Below are 22,866 nucleotides of genomic sequence, written 5' to 3' on the forward strand. Positions count from 1 at the left end.
AAGCACTACGGGGGGCACTGAAGGAGCTAAACGGAGTATTTAGCTGAGCGCTGGTATAAGAAGGAGTAACAACACAGATACAACGCGCCGGGAGGTGGGCGGGGCTTGCTTAAATAACAAAGGCAGCCATGTTGGATGAGGACTGGACTGCTAAGTGAAGGTTCTCCGCGGCGAAAACTTCCACTTCTGCCATAGCTTCCAAGAATGGATCCTGACACCCGCCTAGAACAGTGCAGGCCAAATGCCTACACACCACCCGTACCGAAAGGCCTGGAGAGGCCCCCGAGGCTCGGGAGCCCCTGAGCGTCGCGTGTTCAAAACGACTGCTGGGGGGGCAGTTACTTGTTTTGTTTTTCAGTTAATGCATCCTCCATGTTGGAGGATGTGAAGGTTGGTAAGTCTCCGATGGTTGAGCCTACGACAATGGACGGGAGGACAGAAACTCTGAAGATATTGGACCTAAGCCTATTACAAACGGGGAGGGATGGGGACACAGCCGCATCAGCATACAGCCCTTGCAGGAGTGGGATTGCTTCCAGACCCCCTAAGAGACCACCATGGTTGTACAAATTAAGATTATGACGTGGAATGTGCGGGGCCTGGGCACATATCTCAGCAGAAACAGAATCAAGTCTCTGCCGAGTTGGAGGCGAAGCTCAACGAACACTGGGTGGGACAGGGTTTTGGGGCCTCCTATTCCAGATTTGCAAGAGGGGTCTACACCTGGATCGGCCCCCACGTACCCTTTGAACTCACTAAAATGGATAAGGATCCTGAAGGCAGATATGTGGTACTATGGGGGACACTTGAACAAAGGGAAGTGTGTATAGTGAACTCGTACTTCGCCAACAACAATATCCCACTACACCTGAAAGATCTGAGCTCCAAAATGCTACAGTACAGAGATGCCTTCTTTTTATGGGGAGGGGACTTTAACTGCGTTCATGATCCAACGCTAGACCGGTCCAGCCCCACAACGAAGGGCCCTTCAACGGCCACCACATCCCTGAAAACCACGACCAATGATTTGGACCTGGCGAACGTCTGGCGGGAGCTGCATCCAGGTGAGAGAGGTTACTCGTTTTACTCGTCTCCACATGCCCTCCATACCCGGCTAGATTACCTCTTCGTGGGCAGGGAACATTTACCTCAGATGGGGAACGCGCAATACCTGGGAAGAACTATGTCAGATCATTCGCCACTGTTAATTGAATGGAATCAGACCGGCCCGATACCACCCATCCCCATGTGGAGGATGCCTGCGGAGGCCTTGGGGGACCAGGCGTTTAAGGATGAGCTACACGAGTCCATAGACAATTTCATAACCGAAAACACTGGGAGTGTAGAACGCGTCAGCACGCTATGGGACGCCCTGAAGGTAGTGGTGCGGGGGGAAGTCATTGCTAAAGCGGGCGGTATTGGGAGACTTCTGCGCAGCGAGCTAGACAAGGGAGAATTGAAAATCACGGCACTGGAGGCAGCCCCGATAGACACCCCAAAGAGAGAAGAGGATCTTAGAACTTTGAGGGAGAACTGCAACGATGCATGGAACAGGCTATCAAAATTCGATTTTATTACTAGAACCAATAGGTCACACGCCGAGGCAGACAAACCCGGCTGACTGCTAGCTTGGCTTTGCAAAAAAGAACACACCAGACATATAACCACGGTATTGAGAGATGAAATCGATGAAACTCGCAACACTCAACAGGATGTCAATGACACCTTTAAGAATTTCTATGAACAATTATATTCCCATGCGGGCCAGATCCCCCGAGATCAAATACAGGACACTTTAGATGAGATATGCTTACCCAAATTAACCCCTGCACGTTCTGAGGCTTTAGATGGGGACATCACACCCGATGACATTACGGAGGCAATTAGATCCCTGGCGACTTGTAAGACCCCGGGCAGCGATGGGTTGCCCCCGGAGTTTTACAAGGCATTTGAACCCTCCTTGACGCCACTACTGCTTGAAGTCCTCCGAGAATCCTATGAATGTGGGACCCTCCCCATTAGCATGAGAGAAACTTTGGTGGTCCCCATACTTAAACCCGACAAACCCACAGAGAGGTGCGACTCTTACCGCCCGATTGCGATGATAAATTACGATGTTAAAATTCTTACGACAATCCTAGCCAACCGACTAGCCAGAGTAATTGGAGACTTAGTGCATGAGGACCAAAACGGTTTTGTACCCGGTCATAATACGACCACGAACCTGCGTAGGCTCCAACATATAATAACCCATACCGACACAAGCAAAGAATGCTATGCACTACTGTCCTTAGATGCTATTAAAGCATTTGATTCAATATATTGGGAGTGGCTAGTGGTGGTCCTGGAGCAGTTTGGTTTCGGTCAGCGGTTCATTTGATGGATCAAAATACTGTACAATGGACCGAGGGCACGACTAAAATCTGGGAGATATGTATCAGAGTCGTGGGATATCCGCAGAGGTACCAGGCAGGGGTGCCCACTCTCACCCATGCTGTATATACTGGGCCTGGAGCCCATCGCTCTCTTTTTTAGGCAGCAATTCTTCGATGCAGGCATTCGGGTTGGAGGGGTAGACCACATCATCTCCTTATATGCCGATGATGTGCTGATATATGTCAATAATCCCCTTCTCAATGTACCAACAATGCTGGACGTTTTAGACAATTACGCCAAGGTCTCGGGCATAAAATTCAGCAGAGCCAAGTCCTGCTTGTTCCCGCTCGCGGGACTGAAAGGAAAGGCCATTACGGAACTTCCTCTGGTGGGTATAACCTGGCAGACCACTTCATTCCGATACCTTGGGATTCAGATTCTACACACCCCAGAACTAATGCACGATCATAACACTAGAGCGAAGATCCCAGCGCTACGTAAGTCTATGGGGTTCTGGTCTAAGCTGCCTTTATCCATGATGGGCAGGGCCTCCATAGTCAAAATGATTGTCCTCCCCGGGTTCCTGTATGTGTTCCAAAATGTGCACTTCTATATTACTAAACCTTTCTTCCGTTTGCTGGATACAATAATCCAGGATTTCCTATGGGGGAGATGCAGGCACCGGGTGGCCCTGTGCACATTAGCCTTACCATACAAATCGGGTGGGATCCAACTGCCTAATTTAGAGAAATACTACCTGGCCGCCCAGTTGGGCTTTGTATCAAAATGGTTAGCAGACGAGGTCACTTCAGAGACCCCCCTGTTGCAGTCCATGATCTCCCTGTTACGCCTAAAGGAATTGATCTGGGGCCCTCAGACCCTGATAAGCGACCCACCCTTCCTGGTGACCCTGGGTAGGAAAATATGGTACAGAACCTCAGTGATTATGAAATTAAAGCAAACATAATCCCCGGAAATGCCACTGCTCTCGGGGTTGAATAAGACCGATACCGATCTAAATAGTGTCAGGCTCTGGGAGGGAAAGGAATCTACACGTGGGGAGACCTGTATGAAGGGGGGACCTTTCGGGAGTTCTCAGAGTTACAGGCGGAGTATGATATTCCCTCCAGTCAATACCTATGATATCGGAAGATTAGACTGTTTGCCCGAATGAATTGGGAAAATTGGCCAGAGGAACCAGACATGAACCCCTTTATAACGCTGCTTTATAGTTTGGGAGAGGGTGGAAGAGTGGTGTCCCAAATATATGGCCATCTAAGTGACACACCTAACCCCCGAAGCGCAGAACTACGGACCACATGGGAAACAGATATAGGGCGGGAACTAACAGATAGCGAATGGGACAGGGCACTGTCATTCTCTGGAGAGGTCTCTAGAAATCACCGATTTCGACTGATCCAGATCAACGTGCTATACCGCACCTATCTGACCCCGAGTAGATTGGCCAAATTCAACAACAATGTGCCGCCAAACTGCACCTGGTGCGAAGCTGATAACGCGAACTTAATCCACATGCTATGGACCTGCCCCAAGACCCAGACTTTCTGGTCCAAAATAAAACAAATGTGCGAGGAGGCGGGTCACACCAGGTACGAATGGACCCCGCATGAGTGTCTCCTGGGCACCTATCCTAGGTTAGCTAAACTCAAACATTCAGTCAAACTAATGGATTTGGCATGCATAATGGCGAAAAGGACTATGGCTATGTCATGGAAAAAACCCGCAGGTCCGATTTTCACAGTGTGGCGTAAAGAACTTGAGAAATGGGCGAACGCCGAAACAAAGGCTTGGGAAGAGAGCGTAACCAGGTCTACTGAAGACTCGAGTATGGCGCTGGTTGCATGGAAAGATACCATGATAAAACTGTTCAACTCCCCTGATGATAAACCCCCTTTAATAACCCGCAGGATGCACACCCGACCACTGCGGAAAAAACACACCAGCTTCAGCAGGTCCATCGTGAGACACAATGACCCCCTGGTCTGGTCGATGTCCCCCCCCCCCCCTTCCCACGACAGGAGCATCCGCCCTGTCAGTCATTAGTGAAGCTGGACTTGGCTCGACACCGGAGATAGTTACTGTTCATTGTTGTTTGAACTTATTGTTTAACATATTGCTGTATAATTATGCAGACTTGTTTATTGATACTGAAGCTGGCACCAGAAAAAGGTGCAGTGTTTGTGAATATAACAAAATGCCAATAAACACATTTTTAAAATAAAATTAACAGTATTATTTTCTAATATTGGGGAGGTTGAGTCTGGCTGTAGTGGCAGATTTGGAGATGAAGAAGTTGTGTTATGGGTCGAAGAAGACACCAAGGTTACGAGCGCATGCAGAGTAAGGAAGGTAGTCAGGAGAAAAGAAGGGGGGGAGAGATAGCGTATTTGACTAGGAATTAGAGAACTTCAGTCTTAGTGGAGTTGAGCATAAGCATGTCTCTCCGCCATCTAATATTGGCAGACAGAGAGACAGTTTGAAATTTTTGACAACAGCTAGTCATATAAGGAGTGAAAGGAGGAGAAGATCTGAGTGTCGTCAGCAAAGAGTTTATAGGCAAAGCCGTAAGAGATCAGTATACCAAGAGCTGAAGTATAGAGAGTGAATAGACGTGGAGCAAGGGCAGACCCGTGGGGAACTCCAACAGTAAGGGGGGCGAGTGGGGAGGTAAGGCTGTTCCAGGATACCTCAAAGTTTCTTGGGGCAAGGTATTAAGCAAACCAAGCAAGGTCCTTATCTGTCATACCAAGGAGAGATAATGTAGAGAGAAGGTCAAACTGGTTGACGGTATCAAAGGCAGCCCAGAGGTTGAGAAGAAGAATATATGAAAGGTTTACATGACGAGTGGTAGAGATACGGTTGCTGTAATTTAGAGAGCTATCTCTGTAGAATGCAGACATTGTGAGTATAAAGGATCTCAGTGAGTCAATTGAATACTTCTCGCTCTAGGAGTTTGGAATAGTGTGGTAGAATAGAGATGGGGCAAATATTGGCAGGACATTTGGGATCAAGATTTAATTTAATTTATTTGTAACGCGCTGGGATGCCGGCGGTGGGCAAAGAAGCTCTGGGACAAGACTGACAACTATGAACAAAACAAATAAGAGAAAATATATATCAATCATGCCAGAGAGTCCGGGGGGATGAAAGTGAGGCAGGTATGGTAGGTTTATTCAAACAGAAGGGTCTTCAGCCTACCCCTAAAGATTGAAACCGTCCCCCACACAATCTGAGATCCGGTGGAGGGGCATTCCATAGCCGGGGTGCGGCTACTGAGAAGCAGCTATTTTGAACGTGGTAGAGCTTGTCAGCAGGAGTTTCCAACAGACCTGTGTTGTTGGTTCGTAGTGCTTGCTTAACCGGCAACCACCTAATCCTTTTGGTTAGATTTGCCGGACTTTTTCCATAAAGGCATGCATGCGTAATGCACAGTGTCCTGAATATAATCTGTTTCTGTACTGGCAGCCAGTTGAATGAACTTCTTCCTGCAGACACGTGCTCTGTTCTGCAAAGACCAGTCACTGCCCTGACTGCATTATTCTGGACCACCTATAGCCGATTAATATCTGTCTTTTCAATACCCTGAAGGAGACTGGCACAGTAGTCAAGTTGGGAGCCAATGGTTACACGGGCCAGTGTTGCGCTGTTAGCCCTATCAAGAAATGGTCTTGCTTGTACCTATAGCAAGACCAGGTTTCTTAAGGAGAGGGATGACAGTAAATGTTTTATAGGATGAGGGAAAAGTGACATTTTTAAGAGAGGAGTTGAAGAGGGAAGCAAGATGTGGAGCAATACTGCGAGCTATGTGCTTCACAATGTGCAGGGACAGTGAGTCAGTGGAGGCACAGGAAGGGTTAGCCTTGAGGAGTAGGGTGTTAGGGAGAATTCTCTCTTTATGCTGAATTTCCTAACCTGGTGAGTCCCCCAGCAGCTTTGCTGGATTCCTGGGGTTTGTTTTTTTCTCCTGCCAAGAGTGAGATTCTTTTTCTCCCACTCCTGGACATGATTTGTGGTATTCCTTTGACTGGTAATGTGTTTTATGGGCTATGGGGTCCTTTACTCCATAGGGTCTCATGTGTTTTTCCTAGGTGTGTTACACAGCACCCTCCGTGCATTAACACCGGGGTGTCGGGGGGCATGGCTTAATGGCTGCGGTGTAGGACGTGATTCCTGGGAGCTCCTGCAGATCCGCACATGATCCTGAGGATGAAAGGCATTTAAAGTCAGCTGTGAAGTGCTAAAAAAACAGCCACTGTAGCATGAAGAAATGAGGTGTGCAGCAGGCTGAAGTTTGGGATAATTAACAGCCAGAAGGAAGTACGGAGGAAGAAAAAAGCTTGCCGTGTCTGGGCGGTGAGTGAAAACAAGATGGCGCCCACTGAACAAAGGGTCTGATGTGTAATCAGCCGTACTGCCGGGAGAGGAGGTTGCAGAAGGCTAAGGCAGTGAAACCTGTCGCTAATACGAACAATCGGAAAACTGGAAAGTAAATGCACAAAGAGACGACAGCAGTGTGAAAGGCAGCCGGACTAGTGGAAGCCAGCAGCGACGTGGGACAGAACGAGTTGGTAATTGGAAGTAGCGGATGCGTATTCGGAAGACTGGGGGCATCAATGGGAGCAGTGGACACATAGGCGGCAAATACATTATCATTAGAAATCAGCGTATGCAGCCCAATGTTAACACTGGATCAGCTGTGGGACATTGTGAGCGCAGCCGCCTGTAGTCTGAAGCCTGAAGGAGCCACAAGATCAGCTGCTGGGAGGCGGAAACAGTAGCAGTAGCAGTAAAGTCATCAGAGCAAAAGCAATGCAGATTGTGTTAGTTGCAACATTGTGCCAGCACGGAGCTGCGAGGAGCGAGCCTGCAAGAGAACAGAGTGTGAAACTGACATCGGAATGGAAGGTGGTACTCGCGCCTGCTAAGGAAACAAAATAAACTTACAACACAGGCAAGCAGTCCATAACAGAGGATTACAGGTGGAAAACAAAGATACTGCTGGCTCGCGGGGGCACAAATACTACACAGAGAAATGTGGCGAGCCTGAAGCCGCACTAGGGGATGAGTCAATGAAAGTCATGTGAGGTGGCAGCAGGGCAATAACTCATAATAATAGCACCCATCAAGAGAGGTAACTTGTACTGTTGGCGCTGGAAGACACTCGCCCCAGGAGGGTTGAAAGAAGGCAGCGGAAGCCACGGCCCGAGAAGACCACAGAAGTGGACTGCGGTGTGGTCAGTTAAGAGCCAAGCTCCACGGAAGATAACAGGCCACAGTGAGCGGGGACACGCTTGGGCATATCATTGGGAAACAGCGCTGTCTGGGGTGTGGTGCACAGTCCGCTCGGGTCGCATAAGGCAGACCGCCCCTGGAGTTACAAGTGTGGATGACAAGCTTTTCCTAACCGAAGGAATGTCCAGCAAGCCCCTGAGAGCGAAGGCCAAGCAGCCTACGCTGGACGAATATACCAGAACGCCGACTGGCCCCGAGGGAGCCAGGAGCAAGGATAAGACCTCAGCAGGGGGAATGGCCGCTGTGAGTACTAACCAGGAAGTCCTGGAGGCAATCGCAGATTTGAAGGCGGCCTGGGAGTCCAAGCTTCAATTGGCTGTGACGGAATTGAAAACGGCGATGGAGCTTCAAGTGGGGGCGGTACAGGAAGATGTGAACCTCCTCAGGCAGGATGTTAGGACTTTGGCGGAGCGCACGGAGACCCTGGAGAAGGAGATGAGCCCAACTGCTGCGGACTGTGCTGCACACAAACGGGAGCTACATGCCCTGGTGCAACGAGTGGGCAATCTGGAGAGTAGGGCGGAGGAGGCAGAAGGGCGCGCTCGAAGGAATAACATTCAAATCGTCGGACTGCCGGAAGGGGCTGAGGGCCACAACCCGATGGAGTACGTGGAAACATGCTGCTGCAGGAATTCACCGGGGGAACCTCTCTCAGGGATTTGCTGTGGAAAGGGCACACAGGGCCTTGACAAGGAAGCCACCGCCAGGTAACCCGCCCAGGCCAATGATTGCCAAGATTCTCAATTATCGGGATCGCGAGCGAATCCTTGAACACTTCCGTAAGGGAGGAACTATACAACGTGGCGCAGCGAATATAACTGCCTACCCGGACTATACCCTGCAGGTACAGCAAAGCCGCATGAACTTTGGATCGGTCAAGAGGAGATTGCGGGAAGCTGGCCACAAATATATGCTGCTCTATCCGGCCAAGCTAAAGGTTTTTTACAAAAACAAGACGCTGTTCTTTGAAACTCCAGAAGACGCCATGGGGTGGCTAGACATGCAGAGCTGCCCCCAAGAGCCAGATGTTCAGAAGGAAGATGGAGCTGGACGAGACAAGTAAAGTGGTGAACTGGTGGGATTGAGGAATGTGGGACTTGATTATAGTCATTGATGCAGCTGGACGGCTGGAACGCCCTGAATGGTGGGAAACATGAGCTGTGTGCACGGAGATTGCTGCGTGAGGTAGGAGCCTCCCGGGGCCGATCTTTATACCCTCATTTAGAGTTTAGTTGGGTCACTGTTAGTGCGGTGACACCCTGCCGGGTTCTCGATTGGGGTCGCCAAGAGAGAGCCAAACGCGGGGATGCCTGAGATCCAGGGATGGAGCTGGGCAGTTAATTGGGTTGGGGTGTTGGGGTGTTTAAGTTTATATATGAGCCTTTGTGGAAGTTCTATTATTGAGAGTCTGTTTGGTGTGGGGGGGAGGGCTGCGTGGGGAGGGGAAGGAGAACCATCGATAGACCATGGGGGACCTTAAGATATTAACATGGAATGTTAGAGGGCTCAACAGTTACCTGAAACGTAATAAGGTTATGTTGTACTTGAGGCGACAGAAGATAGACATCGCCTTGTTGCAGGAGACACATCTGACGAGGGAGAGGATGGAGATGGTGGGGAGGAAATGGAAAGGGATAGCGGTGGGTTCGTCGTACTCTGCCTATGCAAGGGGAGTGCTTATCTGGGTGGCGCCGCATGTCCCATTTAAGTTAACTGAAGAAATTGTGGATGCAGATGGGAGGTTGGCGATAATTAGGGGGCTGTTAGAGAACAAAGAAGTATGCATAGTAAATACCTACGCTCCTAACCAAAACACAGCGGCATACTTTAGGACACTGTGTACCAAGCTGAGTGTGGGTGTGGGGGCTGGGGTGATTTGGGGAGGGGACTTTAATTGTGTCTTGATTCCAGGAGTAGACGGGTCAGATGGGGGGGCGGCCAGGCCCAGCACAGCAGCCAGGGTTTTGCATAGGTTGCTAGCAGACTTTGGCTTGGCAGATGTGTGGAGAGTGAAACACCCTGAGGGGAGGCAGTACTCGCACTACTCGGCCCCGCATAAGCTACACACGAGGCTTGATTATATCTTTGCCACCCCGGACGTGGTTGCTGAGAGTACTCATGTAGAATACAAAGCGCGGGTTCTCTCGGATCACTCGCCCCTGGTCCTGGGGTGGCAGTATTGCCCCCCCAGGGCGCGAATACCGACGTGGCGCCTCCGGGCAGAGGCGCTCAAAGACCCCGTTTTCAGGGAAGATCTAAGAGATGAGATCATTGCTTACTTCGAAGTGAATACTGGCAGTGTGCAGTCGGCGGGCACTCTATGGGAGGCCTTTAAGGTGGTGATGCGGGGGGTTGCCATTGCGAAGTCAAAGGGGTTGCTGGGTGGGGTTCTGGCTGAACTACAGGCGGCTGAGATTGAACTGGAGAAAGAGCTGGAGGGAGGTGGGGCAGATACGGAGGAGACATTCAGATTACAGCGGAAGTGCGCGGAACACTGGGACAGGCTCAGTAACTTAAACTACAAAAAATACATAGAAAGGCAACACACGGGAGGAGATAAAACGGGCCGGCTCCTAGCATGGCTATATAAGAGTGAAGCCCCCAGGTCCCTGATTCGAACTGTAACCGGTGAGGAGGGCGAGACGGTGGACACTCAAGAAGGAGTAAACAGGGCATTTGCGGAATACTATACTGCTTTATATGAGGATGATGGGGGGAGCAGCCAAGAGGAGATTGATGAGGTACTGGAGGACATAGGCCTGCCCAAGGTGAGTGACGAGGAGAGGGAGGAGCTCGATGCACCGATCACGCTTGAGGAACTGAAAGAGACGGTGCGGCAGTTGCCCACCAGCAAGGCTCCGGGGGCGGATGGGTTCCCTAGCGAATTCTATAAAATGTATGAGGAGGAGGTGCTCCCACTCATGCTAGAAATGCTCAACGAGGCGTTTGAAGTAGGACGGTTGCCGGAGTCGCTTAGGGAGGCGATTATTATACCGCTCCCCAAACCTAATAAACCGGGACATCGCTGTGGCTTCTACAGGCCCCTGTCAATGTTGAATCAGGACAGTAAGATCCTGACAGCTGTTTTGGCCAACAGAATGCGGAGAGTGATCGGTAAGCTGATTCACCCAGACCAGACGGGCTATGTCCCGAGTAGGAACATCACTCACAACCATAGACGACTCCATCGAGTGGTTGAATGGGGGTGCAGTCAGGACAGTCAAATGTCGATTGTGGCATTGGACGCAGTCAAAGCGTTTTATTCTGTTAAATGGCCGTGGTTGCTGGCGGCCCTACGTGGGTATGGCATGGGGCCAGGCTATGTTAAATGGGCTGGAATGCTATATAGCGAACCGCTAGCCAGGGTCCGTACGGGTGCAGTGGTGTCGGAGAGATGGCAGCTGGGCAGAGGCACTAGACAAGGGTGCCCATGGTCCCCGATGTTATACATTCTGGCCCTGGAGCCCCTAGCAATATACCTCAGGCAACAATATGAGCCGATCGGCATCGAGGTAGGAGGGGAGAGGCATCTCATATCCTTGTACGCAGATGATCTGTTATTGTTTCTAAGGTACCCGGAAGAGAATCTTCAGTATGTGTTGGAGGTGATGGAGCGGTATGCCAAGGTGTCCGGTATAGCGGTGAACCCTCAAAAATCTTGTCTATTCCCGCTGGGGAGGTACGTGGGAAAGCCTGTAGAGAGGTTACCTGTGTTGCAGATTCCGTGGGCGACGGGTTCATTCCGCTACTTGGGGATAGACGTGTATCACTCTATTGAAGAAGAACACAAGCACAACACTGAAATCGCTATAGAAAAAATTGCGAAATGCATGAGGTTTTGGGAAAGGTTGCCCCTAGCGATGATGGGTCGAGGGGCTATGCTTAAAATGGTGGTCCTGCCCCGACTTTTGCATTATTTCAACAATATCCCTTATATGATCCCTATGTAGTTTTTTGTTAAGCTGCACAGTATGTGCAGAGACTTTTTGTGGCATGGTACCCGACACAGAGTTGCATTATGGAAGCTGCAGAACTTCTATGAGAAAGGCGGTATTAAACTGCCTAATTTCGAGGCGTATTATGTATCGGCACAACTGCAGTATGTGGCTAGGTGGCTCTCTGATGAGGAGACCCCTGAACACAGGTTGTTCGGGAGGGACTGTGCTCCTTTTTACTTGCGGGAAATGATCTGGGTGGCTAGCTCGGATATGAGCGAGCGCCCTAAGATGCTGTTGGTGGGATGGAACATGTGGCGCCGAGCCTGCCGCATGATGGGAGACCCTTTCCCGTGTGTCCCACAGATACCGCTGGTCGCGCTGACGAAGGGGGACAGGCAACTGAGGGTAATCATTAGGACTTATTGGGAGTCGGTGGGTCTAATCACCTTGGGAGACATCTGGCAGGAAGGGGCTATTGCGGAGTTTGGGGAACTTGGGACAACGTCAGGACTGCACGGTAGCCAATATGTCACTTATCACAGGGTAGTACAGGAGATTAGGAGTAGGTGGCCTGAAGCCATTTTGGCGAGGAGCAGGACACCGCCGTCGAGGTGATATACGATACATCAGAGGGTGGGCATGAGGTGTCCAGGTTGTACGAGATGTTGATGACTAAGATCGGGGGGGATCTGGTGCATTTGAGATCAGAATGGGAAACAGAGATGGGAGCCCCGATGGAGGATGGGATGTGGGAACGGGCTTTGGGATATCACAAGAAGGTGTCGAGAAATGCCAGGTTTAAACAACTGCAGTTGTACATAACGCACAGGGCGTACATGACCCCTCGGAGAATATCAAGGTTCAGAAATGTGGGGCGCCAGGCTTGCCCCAAGTGTGACGAAGAGAACGCAGACATGATACACATGTTCTGGGCGTGCCCGGTAATTGAAGTCTATTGGGGGAGGTTGCACAGAAGCTAACGGAGAAGGGGGTCACGCTCATAATAGACTGGGCCTGGGCCTGCCTGCTAGGGGGGGTATCCTAGAGCGCGGAAACGCAAACATGTTGGGAAATTGAAAGATCTGGCATACGTGCTCGCGAAACGTAGGATCGCCATGGGATGGAAGGAGTGTCACAGGCCGCGGGTGGAGGTGTGGTGGAAGGACCTACAAAAATGGGCAGGGGTTGAAACAGTTGTGTGGCAAGAGGCTAGTAGCACGGGGGGAGATGAGGAAATGGGCTCCCTCATGGCATGGAAACTGCTGATAGCTGAAATGTTTGGAGCAGTATTGGCCCCAGCAGAATCCGGAAGCAGCGAAGCCCTGACACACGGTACAGATACAGAGGGCGAGGAACAAATAGGCTCATAAGGGGGGGGGGGGGTGCAGTGGTTATGTTGTTGAAAGTTTTTATTTATGTTTTGTTGTATTTTTGTTTTGTTTGAATAAAATAATTTTTTTAAAAAACACAGGGGTGTCATAGTGACACCCCACCATAGACTCCATACCCTGGGACTGACTACTGTCTCCCAGGGCATGTAAAGTCACCATTGGCTTTACTAGTCCCAAATTATTAACAGAAACCAGTACAAACCATCATATTGTGGACGTACTGGTCGGGGCAATTCGATTGGCTGGCGGCAGTGGAAACTACTTTTTATATTCGACCGCGAATATTTTCCTATGGGATTTTCCCATCGTTCGAGGCTACCAACTTTAATTATTTAATTCTCATTGCCTCGAACATACCGCCGGTTTATTTAATTAATATTAATTTCCAGTTGGTATTTTTTGCCAAGACTCGATTCTAAAATGGCGTTTGTGTTCTCTTCTGTGACTCCAACCCAAGTCGAGCCCTTTGTTCCACTTTTTGGCGGGCTTCTCCACAGAAGCCTCCAAAAGTGGTGCCACTCTGTCTGGGTACCACAGGGGATGTGGGATGGGGTTTAGGCACCCTGGACCGAGTTACCTTGGTAACTCAAGTCGCACTCTTGTGTGATTGGCCCAAGTGGTGAGCCGGCCGGCTCCCCACTTAGCATGTTTGAGTGACAGCTAGGCTGAGTGAATGGGGGTTTTCTGCATAAAAGCAGGGCTTTGGGGACTGGAACTTTAGAAGTCACCACAGGACCTGAGAATCCGACGTGTGAGAAGCTGAGCCGACCTACCACGACGACATCACCGGTGGAGCCCTGCAGAACCGACTCACCACTTCCCGACGACAGAGAAGATCTCCTGGCTGGAGAGGCTTCTTCCCCTGACTGGTGGGCACAACCAGTTTACCTTTCTTTCTTCGCACCCCAGCCCAGTTTGTGGTCGAACTGCCACTGAACCGCGAATCACCGGACCGCTCCTTGTACCTGAGAAATTCCGTGGCTGGTTTCTTCCCTGGCAGTGCAACAGACTCCTGTCTTCCTCCACGACGAGATCCTCTCTTCCCCCGGACGAAGTACCGACTTGCACCCGCTGACAGGACCAACTGCCCCCGCCAGAGCGTTCTCACCACTTTAAGGTACCGTGTCCGCCAGGCCTCCCTTTCTAAAGATTGCTACAAGGTAATAATAACCCCTTAACCTTCTGGACTGGGCTGGCCGCCTTGACCCTCTAACTGGTCCCTTTCCTTGGTCCAACTCCTTTTTGAACCGTTACAAGACTTTTGTGCACTGCAACTGTGTGACCTTGGACACATTTCGTTTTGATCCTCTTAAAGCGGATCCGGCCTATTGACTCTGAATTCACGGTGTTACTTTGTCTTTCTCTCTTGTTGTGTTCGTGAAAAAGTGTTGGGATCTGTTTCAATTATTCCTCTGCTTTTCTCTCCCTTTTTAAAAACGAATTATTAGAGTGCCATCTACGTTAAGCGCTCACCGCTGTCTGAAAATAAGTGGGGCTTTACTTAAGACTTGTCTAAAATTCTTTTAAGGGAGTGTATATCTTTTAGTGACCGTGTTTTTGAATTGCTTACTATTAGTGCCTGTGTGTTTTTCTAGATGTGGTTTTAAATAAATAATTATATCTCTTTTACACCAAGCCCTGGTCAGTGTTTACTTGTTCTACTGTGTTCTCTTGACCTATTGTGAATACTCTGTATACTGCCTAACTCTTCTTGAGGGAAGTCTGACTGCTCAGCCACAGCTACCAAGTGAATCTGTGTGGTACAGACTGCTACCAAGTGGGTTTACTGCCAAACACCTGTAGTCCTAAATCTTTTGCAGTGGTCCCAGAGGGAACTGCACAGGTTTCTGCCTAACATAGGGCAAGAATCTCATCAGGCTTGGTATGGGCAAAGGAAGACATAGTAGCGGGAGAGGAGGGTAGGGAGTGGTGGAGAAAAGTGAGAAGGAGGAGAGGATAGAAGGTAAGTAGCGAGGGTATTGTGAATGGTAGATAGACATTTTAGAAGCAAAGTAGAGAGCAAGATCATTTCCAGAACATATTGTAAGAGACAGAAAGTAAAATACATTTTTAGAAAAACAATGAAAAGGTGGAAGAAATTATATTTTTTATTTTATTGTTTAAAGTGCATGCTTGGCTCGAGAGCATCAAATCGCTGTAACAGTGTGGGTAGCCAGTGTATGGACTGGCATCTTTTTAACAGTAGCGGAGTACTGCGAGTCGGTCTGTATATCCATTAGGATTATTTCTTGGTAAGGTATTCATTTAGTCTGGTTCACTCTTGCCAACTTCATTCACATTCGTTTGCAGGATTCACTTCCCTTGCTTTCTGGAGTTTGTAGATCAAAGACTTTAGACTGTACAGGGATTTTGCTTGAGCTCCTGTCTGACCACTTGACCTAACTTGGCAGCTCTCCTACGGCCTTCTGGTTTCTGTAGTTTCATTTGCACAGGGATCAACTAGAGTCTCTCGAGTTAGCACCCATGTGGTGCCAGTTCCCTCTGTAGTTGGTCTCCCCTCAACACTTTTACAGTTCTTTTGAACATAGTTCATTTTGCCACTTTGCGTCTTTCATCCACCACAGCCCAGCTCTATCGGTTCTCCCCTCGACTCACCGGCTGTGATGAACCGCTTGGCTGTCTTCGTAAATAGAGTCAAGGCCGGTACCATCGTAGCAGGAGTTTCCCTCGCTGCCGCTTATCAGCGTCGACACGCTCTGTGTACCGTTGACATCTGTTGCAGGACACATGGGCTATTGTCCTCGGTCTTACGATTCCCTCTGCTGAGGTTTTGGGGGTCTGCGTCAGAAAGGGCAAGGTCGTGTCTCTCCTTGTCAACCTCTCGATATTCGCTGCCTTTCTCCTCCTCTTGTACTGCCAGACTTGGATAGCTGTCGTGTCGTGCTGTCTGCCTTGCTTGTCCGGTGCTCTCTTGCTCGACCTTTTATCTCTGTGGGGAAGGGAAAGGGCTCTCAGCTGTGTGGGATTCTGATCAATTGCCTGACCCTTGTATTGGGGCATGTTGGGTAAACGGCTCTTGTGTTAGTCCGTTCTCTAATGTGTCATGCGAAAGTGTTCATGTTGGAAAAGGGGGGGCAGTGGTTTTCAATGTTCTACGTGGTAGGGTGGGGAAAAGGTGTTGAAGGCAGGGGGATACTGCGTCTCACCCATTGGTGTCCCACTCCCCGAGGACCCCACATCCATGTGATCCTCCCTCACTGGTCCACCCCAGGAACTGCATCCAATAGCGATGGCCGTGTACTGGCCACGTGGATGACAGATCCCCGGGGACTAGCTAGGGAGACACCTTCAGGTTTCTCATAGAGCAATTGTTTTTAGGCGGTCTAAGGGAAAGAAGGGAGAGAATTCATTCGAGAGGGGCACTGGGCATGCTTGAGTGCAGGGGTTGGGGGGTGGGGGGCTAAGGCTGTGTGAGGTTGATTTGATGATCTATCAGATTTTCTTCTATTTTTTCAATCAGAAAGTTGTGGATTCTGTTGCATTTTTCCTGAGTTGCTGGCACCTTGGGGTCAGGTGAGGGTTTGGTATAGTGCTTTACCACTGCAAATAAGGCTTTGCTCTTGTTCAAGGCTGCCTTGACGGTGGTGGAGTAGTAAGTAGCTTTGGCCTCTGTAATTAGAATCGTGTCCTTAGAGCGGAGAGATTTGAGATTGGTGAGATCACCAGGGTTATGTTTTTTGCACCACTGTTTCTCTAGGGCTCTGATTGAGCATTTGTTGGAGGCAAGCTTGGATATGTACCAAGGGGCAGACGGTTGGGTCTTCAGACAGCTGGTTTTTAGGGGGGCAGTTTCATAGCAGAGGTGTTGAATAATTCTAGGAGGATGGAGGCATTCCCTGTGGTGAGGAAGCCTGCAATGTTTGCTTCTAGCTCATTGACCCGAAAGGCTTTGAATGTGCTGTGCGGAGTGAGGAGGTGTTTACCCTGTGAGAGAAAAGACCTTGGCCGTGAGGCCAGGGGTGCGGCCCCCTGTGACTTAGTCCTTTCCATTATGCCCGCAAAGGTTTGCAGAATCCAGCTGGCGCTCGAAGTTTCATGACTAAGCTCATTTCGGTCTGCACGCGAGTGGCTGCAGGAACCAGCCGCCGTTCAGTGCAGCGCGATACTAATTAGGTAAGACAAGAAGCAGACACCATGTAGGCTATCCACCATTTAACTCACATACGCTTGATGACAGTTGAGCTTTTATTTCACAGACTTGCGTGCGTACTTAAGCAACACGGACACGATCGTCTCTGTTCAAAGAAGCATTTATTTTCTCATAAACACGCGAGCAGAAGGTCAGTTACCTGCTTTCATTTTATGACTTTCATGTACAATTAGAAACGTTTACACAAGACTTTCTAGATATAGACATGCATTTTAAGTTTGTTTCATTTCTTTGTTTTTTGTTCGTGTTTGCACAAATTGATGAATCGTTTGATGATGATGAACTACCCAAACATTACCTTCAATGACACCTTAATGGTAACGTACCTCTCTCAATGCCATGTGTATGTACATGAATGATTTTCTACACTGCATATATTGAATGTTGTTTTGCTGGAATATGAAAACTGCTTTATTATTTACCAACTGTTGATAATATATCAACCATGTATATAGATTTGTCCATAAGGTGATCAGTAGATTAAAGTTCACAGGCCCTGAGGAAGGGTTTGTAACCCGAAATGCATAGGCCTTCAATGTGACATTCTCAGCCTTTAAACCACGATACCCACAAGAGGGTTCAAAGCTTATGATACTAATAAGCAAAGAATAAAGAAACATTTAATTTAAGATTACAGCGAATTATTATTGAATTTGCAGAAATTTGTTTAACCACTTCTAAGTGGTCCACGGGTGTGCAGCCCTCTTTTTTCTCACGTTTTGCATAGTGCCAACCACAGAGGCACTTTTCATAGTGGGTCTGCACCCCAAGATTTTGTAAAAACTCTTTTTCCACGTGAACAAGATTACCTCAAAGCATTATACGTAGTGCAAAGCTCACCACAATCTGAGGTGTTTACCCTGACCTTTGTGGGCTGTGGTTGAGTGGGTGCTCAACAGTGGGATGGAAGCATGGTCAGACCACTCACGTGGCATAGCGTCTGCCCAGGTGATGGAGAATTGCGTAAATACAAGGTCTAGGGTATTGCCTTTGTTGTGGGTGGGGGGAAGCCCAATTCGCTTAAGGACCATGGATCCGGTCAGGGTAAAAAAGCGTGCTTCAAGTGTGGTTGTTAAAGTGAGACTCGGGGACGATAACATCTCTGAGAAACACATTATTACTGTATGCTAATTTGGCAAAGGTGAGAAAGTTGGAGATGTCCGCAATGAAGGACTCCTACTCAATCCTGTGAGGTTGTCTGTAAATGTGATGGATGGTTATTTATTCCTTGAGAGATAAAGGGAACCGGAAGCTGAGTGACTCAAAAAAGCTTTCTCTGGGAGAGGGGATGATGTTGCCTGCTTCAAAGGCAATGCAGACTCTCCATTCACTCGAAGAAGAGGGCTCACATCCAAGCGCACATCTCCGGGGCCACTAACCTACGCTGTGCATCAAAAGTGACCAGGGCACTCCTGTGTCGATAACCCAGGCCGGGCGGTGCGATTGCCGCTATGGTACTGTTGTTGGCTCCTGCAAAAAAGCTGCGAAAGTAGAAGCAGCAGAGCCAGTGAGTCGGAGAAACCGATACGAAATCAGCTTCTGTTTGAACCGCGGTTGCAAGAGGCAAAATTGTATGAAGAAATCCACAAAGGACAGTGCTTGAAGCGCATGTGATGAGAGGCACGAACAAGTGGAAACTAAAGGAGTGAATGTACTTTGAAAAAGCGAAGTCAGATACCGTGCACAGAGTAGTCTGGCACCACATGGGTGCTCATTCGAAGGTCTCTGTTAGGTAGCCAACTGAATGGCAACTGCATTATAAAAAAAGAACTGTGTAATGAAGGGGTCCAGCGACGGTCAAGCTAAACCCTGTGCACATTCGAAAGTCTTCGATAAGTGTAAAGTGAACTGCAGTTTGTCCGAGCCCGGCCGAGGGAAACTAATTGAATGTGAATAAGGGATCTGAGCCTGGCTGAGGGGGATCCGGGATGAACCCTGAGTCACCCGAGAAGGAATATTGTTGGAATCGTAAAATAAAGGGATCTGAGCCCGGCTTAGGGGGATCCAGGGAGAGACACCTAAATCATATAATGATAAGAAGAAAATAACTTTCTTTTTTTGTTTTGTACATCAGGCCCTCCGAAACAGGAGACTTTGACGGAGAAGAGACTTCAGCACAGAAGGCCCTGATGCTGGAATTGGAACTGTATTCTCGTGTCAAGAAAGCCAGAGTATGTGCTTGGCTCGGGGGAAACGCCTTGCCCCATGCTGAAAACATGGGGAAGGGAGGCAAATGGCCCGAGTTATCATTTGGTGAACACGTCTTTCTTTTTCATGAACATTACCCCCACACTGTTTGTAAAGTAGCAGTAAGGATTGTTTTTTTAGTATAGGCATTTTTATTTTGGCAAGACTCCACTAGGACTGCATTATTATTATTTGATGGTTGTAGCTGGCTCGCATCTGTAGATTTAGGTTTAGATAGACGTTTTTCACCCCCTTGTGAAAATTAAACACCCTTGAACTGCGGTCACTTGTGTCCGTCTTACTTCGATACCATGCTTTCCTTACAGTTATTCTGCAAGTTTCTCTGTACCTCTCTGCAGCTGCAAAGAAATCAACTGACTGCTACCTGCTGCTAACAAGACCGAGTGTTGAATATTGTTTTTGTTTTCACAGGAATGGCCAAATATCTAGGGTTCACGCAATGTTTTTCTTTTCCTTTTGTTGGTCTGACCCTATTGTACAACTATGACAGCCCTACTGGGTGTGGTTTGCGGCCGATTCTCTTGTGTATTTTGCAGAATATTTTTCAGTTTGCTGTTTGTTTTTCATTTAGTTTTGTCCCTCTGATCCTGCTGTGCATGGCAGTAGCCCAACTGCATATCCGATGCAACAGATATTCTTGTGCAGTGTGCAGAATATTTTTCATTTTTGATTTAGTTTTGTTCCCTGACACTACTGTTCACGAATAAATAGGTGTGAGTGCGGTTGTGGAGCAGAGATGTTTGTGCTTTACTGTATATTTTTCACTCAAAGATACCCACAAGAAAAATCTGTAAGTGTTTACAAGTTGAAAAAAATTATTCCCACCACTCCCTTCTGAAACATCTTAAAATTTGTTTTTTTACAGAACGAGCAGCTCTGGCAGGAAAGGAAAGCAACACAGTTTTGGATGGCCTGGTGACGTCAGCAGTTTGGAAACGGGTGATACCGAAATGGACTCAAGTTCCATCCTGCCCAGCACAGAGGATGTAATCCGGAAAACCGAACAGATAACTAAAAATATTCAGGAACTGTTAAGAGCAGCCCAAGAAAATAAACATGACAGGTTTGAACAAGAACACTGAATGTTGATAGATTTGGAAATACTTTTATGGGGTTTATTGTATCTCTATGAAAAGAAATATGCAAACATAGGAAGATACATATTGTTTTGTGTGAATTGAATAGCCCTCCCTATGAATTATTTTTTACTGTTATGATTGCTAGGGTCTTTGTAAAGTTGTCACATTTATGAATGGTGCATTTCTGGATACCTCTCCAAGATTTCCCAACTGTGTCATCCATCTAGACGCCTACGTTAAGCCAACCTAATATTAAACCTACATCTGCCTGATGTATATAAGAGCTATGTTTGCACATCTGTCCACGCTCCGTAATGTTCTCCCACCACACCTTAACCTGAGACTTGTCAACTGTGGTCAAACCGTGCAATGGCACACACAATACTGACGTTTGGTGTTTAAACGAAAGGTCTTTGTTTCAGTTAATAAAAGTTGGATAAATATCTATTTGTTCTAGGGCAAGGACTATAGGATTTATCCTAAGCAAAACAACAACAGTGACTTTCTTTCCAGCTGGCTTAAACATTCCATTCCATTATCAAATTATAAAGTTCACAACCTACTCTATTAAGTTCTTGTCTCACATTGAGACACCCTGATCTACAACATAAATTTCCAAAGTAGATGAGCAATGACCAAGGCTAACTTCTAATCTTAATAAGTCTTTATACTCCTACGTCCCGTCCCCTTTCCTCCATACTTATGGGACATTCCTCCGTCCTGTGGGACGGGACCGGAGCACTTTGTAAAAAGCATCCAAAAATGTTGCAAACATTTTTAGTCCTTCCTCTCTTTCTGCGCGGGGCCTGGCACGCGGCCGTAACCCCCCCCCCATCTCGGCTCTGCCCACGCATCGCCCATCAGTCCTTTTCTCCGCTTTTTTCCTCTCTGGCTCTCGCTAGCGATCGTGTACCAGTCTGTCTATGTTGTTCAAACTAGACTTTCCAGATTTTTCTTCGTATCACTGACGCTTCGCGAGGGTGGACCCCATCCTCTTTGTCTCGAGTGTTTGGGTCCGGACCACCGTTAGGACTCCTGTTTTTACTGTGATTCCCTTTCGGTCCGGGCACTTCAACTGCGGTTGGAGCACTGGCAGGAGGTGTTTCGATGTGCCCCTCCTTGCATTTTCAAGCTTTTATTGACGAAAAGAAGAAACGCCCGGTAAGTTCTTTACTTTTTAGAGCACCCCGGCCGGGAGATACCTTTCCAGGCTTTTCCCGAGCCGGGAGGAGCGTTAGTCGCTCTGTCACTGGGGATTGCCCTGAGGTGCCTTCTGGGCCTAAACATTGTACCAGAGTTTTCTCTGAGGGTCTCCGTAAGGGGCCGATGGATACCGGACTACACTCCGAGGCCCCTTCTGTGGGGGCGGCTTGCAGACCCAGTTCTACTGAGTCGTGGGGTACTGGAGCTAGCTCTGAGGCCTCTTTATCGGCTTCCCTCAAAAATAAAACAGGGGTGCGCCCCGAAGCCTTGGTTGGGCTTGGTGTTACTGAACAGATGTTCGAGGCCCGTGCTTGTAAGGCTGTTACCGGACCTGGGTCTGAGGTCCCTCGTACAGAGGCTAAAGTTACCAACATTTCTGAGAGGCCTGGCAAGGCCTTATCGGTGAAAGTTGTTGCTCACCGTTCCCGCTCTTGTGGCGACGCCAGAACTGTTGAGGGGGCAGTGAAGGAAAGTTCTTCCTTTACCGGCAGCGCCGAGGTCCTTCCTGAGAAGGCTAATTTGGCTATTGGTATGTCGCAGAAACATTCCAGGCCTCATAGTACCGGTTCTGCCGAGGTTCCTTACATAAAGGCTAAAGTTAAGACCCCTGATCCATCGACGGGGACCCCTGCCTCACTTCCTCACGTGCCGCAGTTCCCCGTAGGTGATGGCAAAATGGCGGCCGTTCCCGCCACGACCACGGCGGCCATTTTCGGTGCTTCTCCTACAACTATGCCATCGGCCTCAGGTGTAGGGCTTGGTTCTGTGAGTGAACATAAAATTCCTTGTGCGCATCCTTTTCTCCCATTTTACAACTGGAAAGCTCGGATGCCCCTTCCGCACAATGTTTCATTGCCTGTGGGGTCGGCACCTTTGATTTTTGTGGCGACTTCGGGGGATGGGCCTGTGTGGCAACCCTCCCCGTTGCGTCCCTGGAATTATCCTCCTCATGAGAGGCCTCCTCCGGTAGCTCCAAAACAGTCCCCGGAGGACGCTTTTTTCGGCGAATTTCAGACGCTCATGCATACCGACCCCATGAGGGAATATTTCAAGGGGCTTTTTAGGGAGATATGTGCACCCGCGCCTCTGCTCCACCTGCTCCTCCGGTGGCTCAGGCGGCGCCGCCCTTGCCTACGGTGCCTCCCCCGATCCTTCTGCCATTGCCCCCATTGTCCCCTGTGGACAAG

At 48.8% G+C, this 22,866-nt stretch overlaps 1 protein-coding gene across 12 annotated transcripts in view; it reads left to right on the forward strand.

Moving 5' to 3' along the window:
• The window catches only part of GIT2 (GIT ArfGAP 2), a 2,415,297-nt gene that overhangs the window by 2,022,051 nt on the left and 370,380 nt on the right, over window positions 1-22,866 (forward strand). For all 12 annotated transcript variants that reach the window (XM_069619395.1, XM_069619396.1, XM_069619398.1 and 9 more), the window contains one exon: window positions 20,263-20,460. In XM_069619395.1, coding sequence (XP_069475496.1) covers window positions 20,263-20,460 — 198 coding nt within the window. The remainder of the gene's footprint in view (window positions 1-20,262; window positions 20,461-22,866) is intronic.

This window comes from Ambystoma mexicanum, chromosome 10 (genome assembly GCF_040938575.1).
Source record: "Ambystoma mexicanum isolate Mex_15411 chromosome 10, UKY_AmexF1_1, whole genome shotgun sequence".
NCBI classification, from domain to species: Eukaryota; Metazoa; Chordata; class Amphibia; order Caudata; family Ambystomatidae; genus Ambystoma; species Ambystoma mexicanum.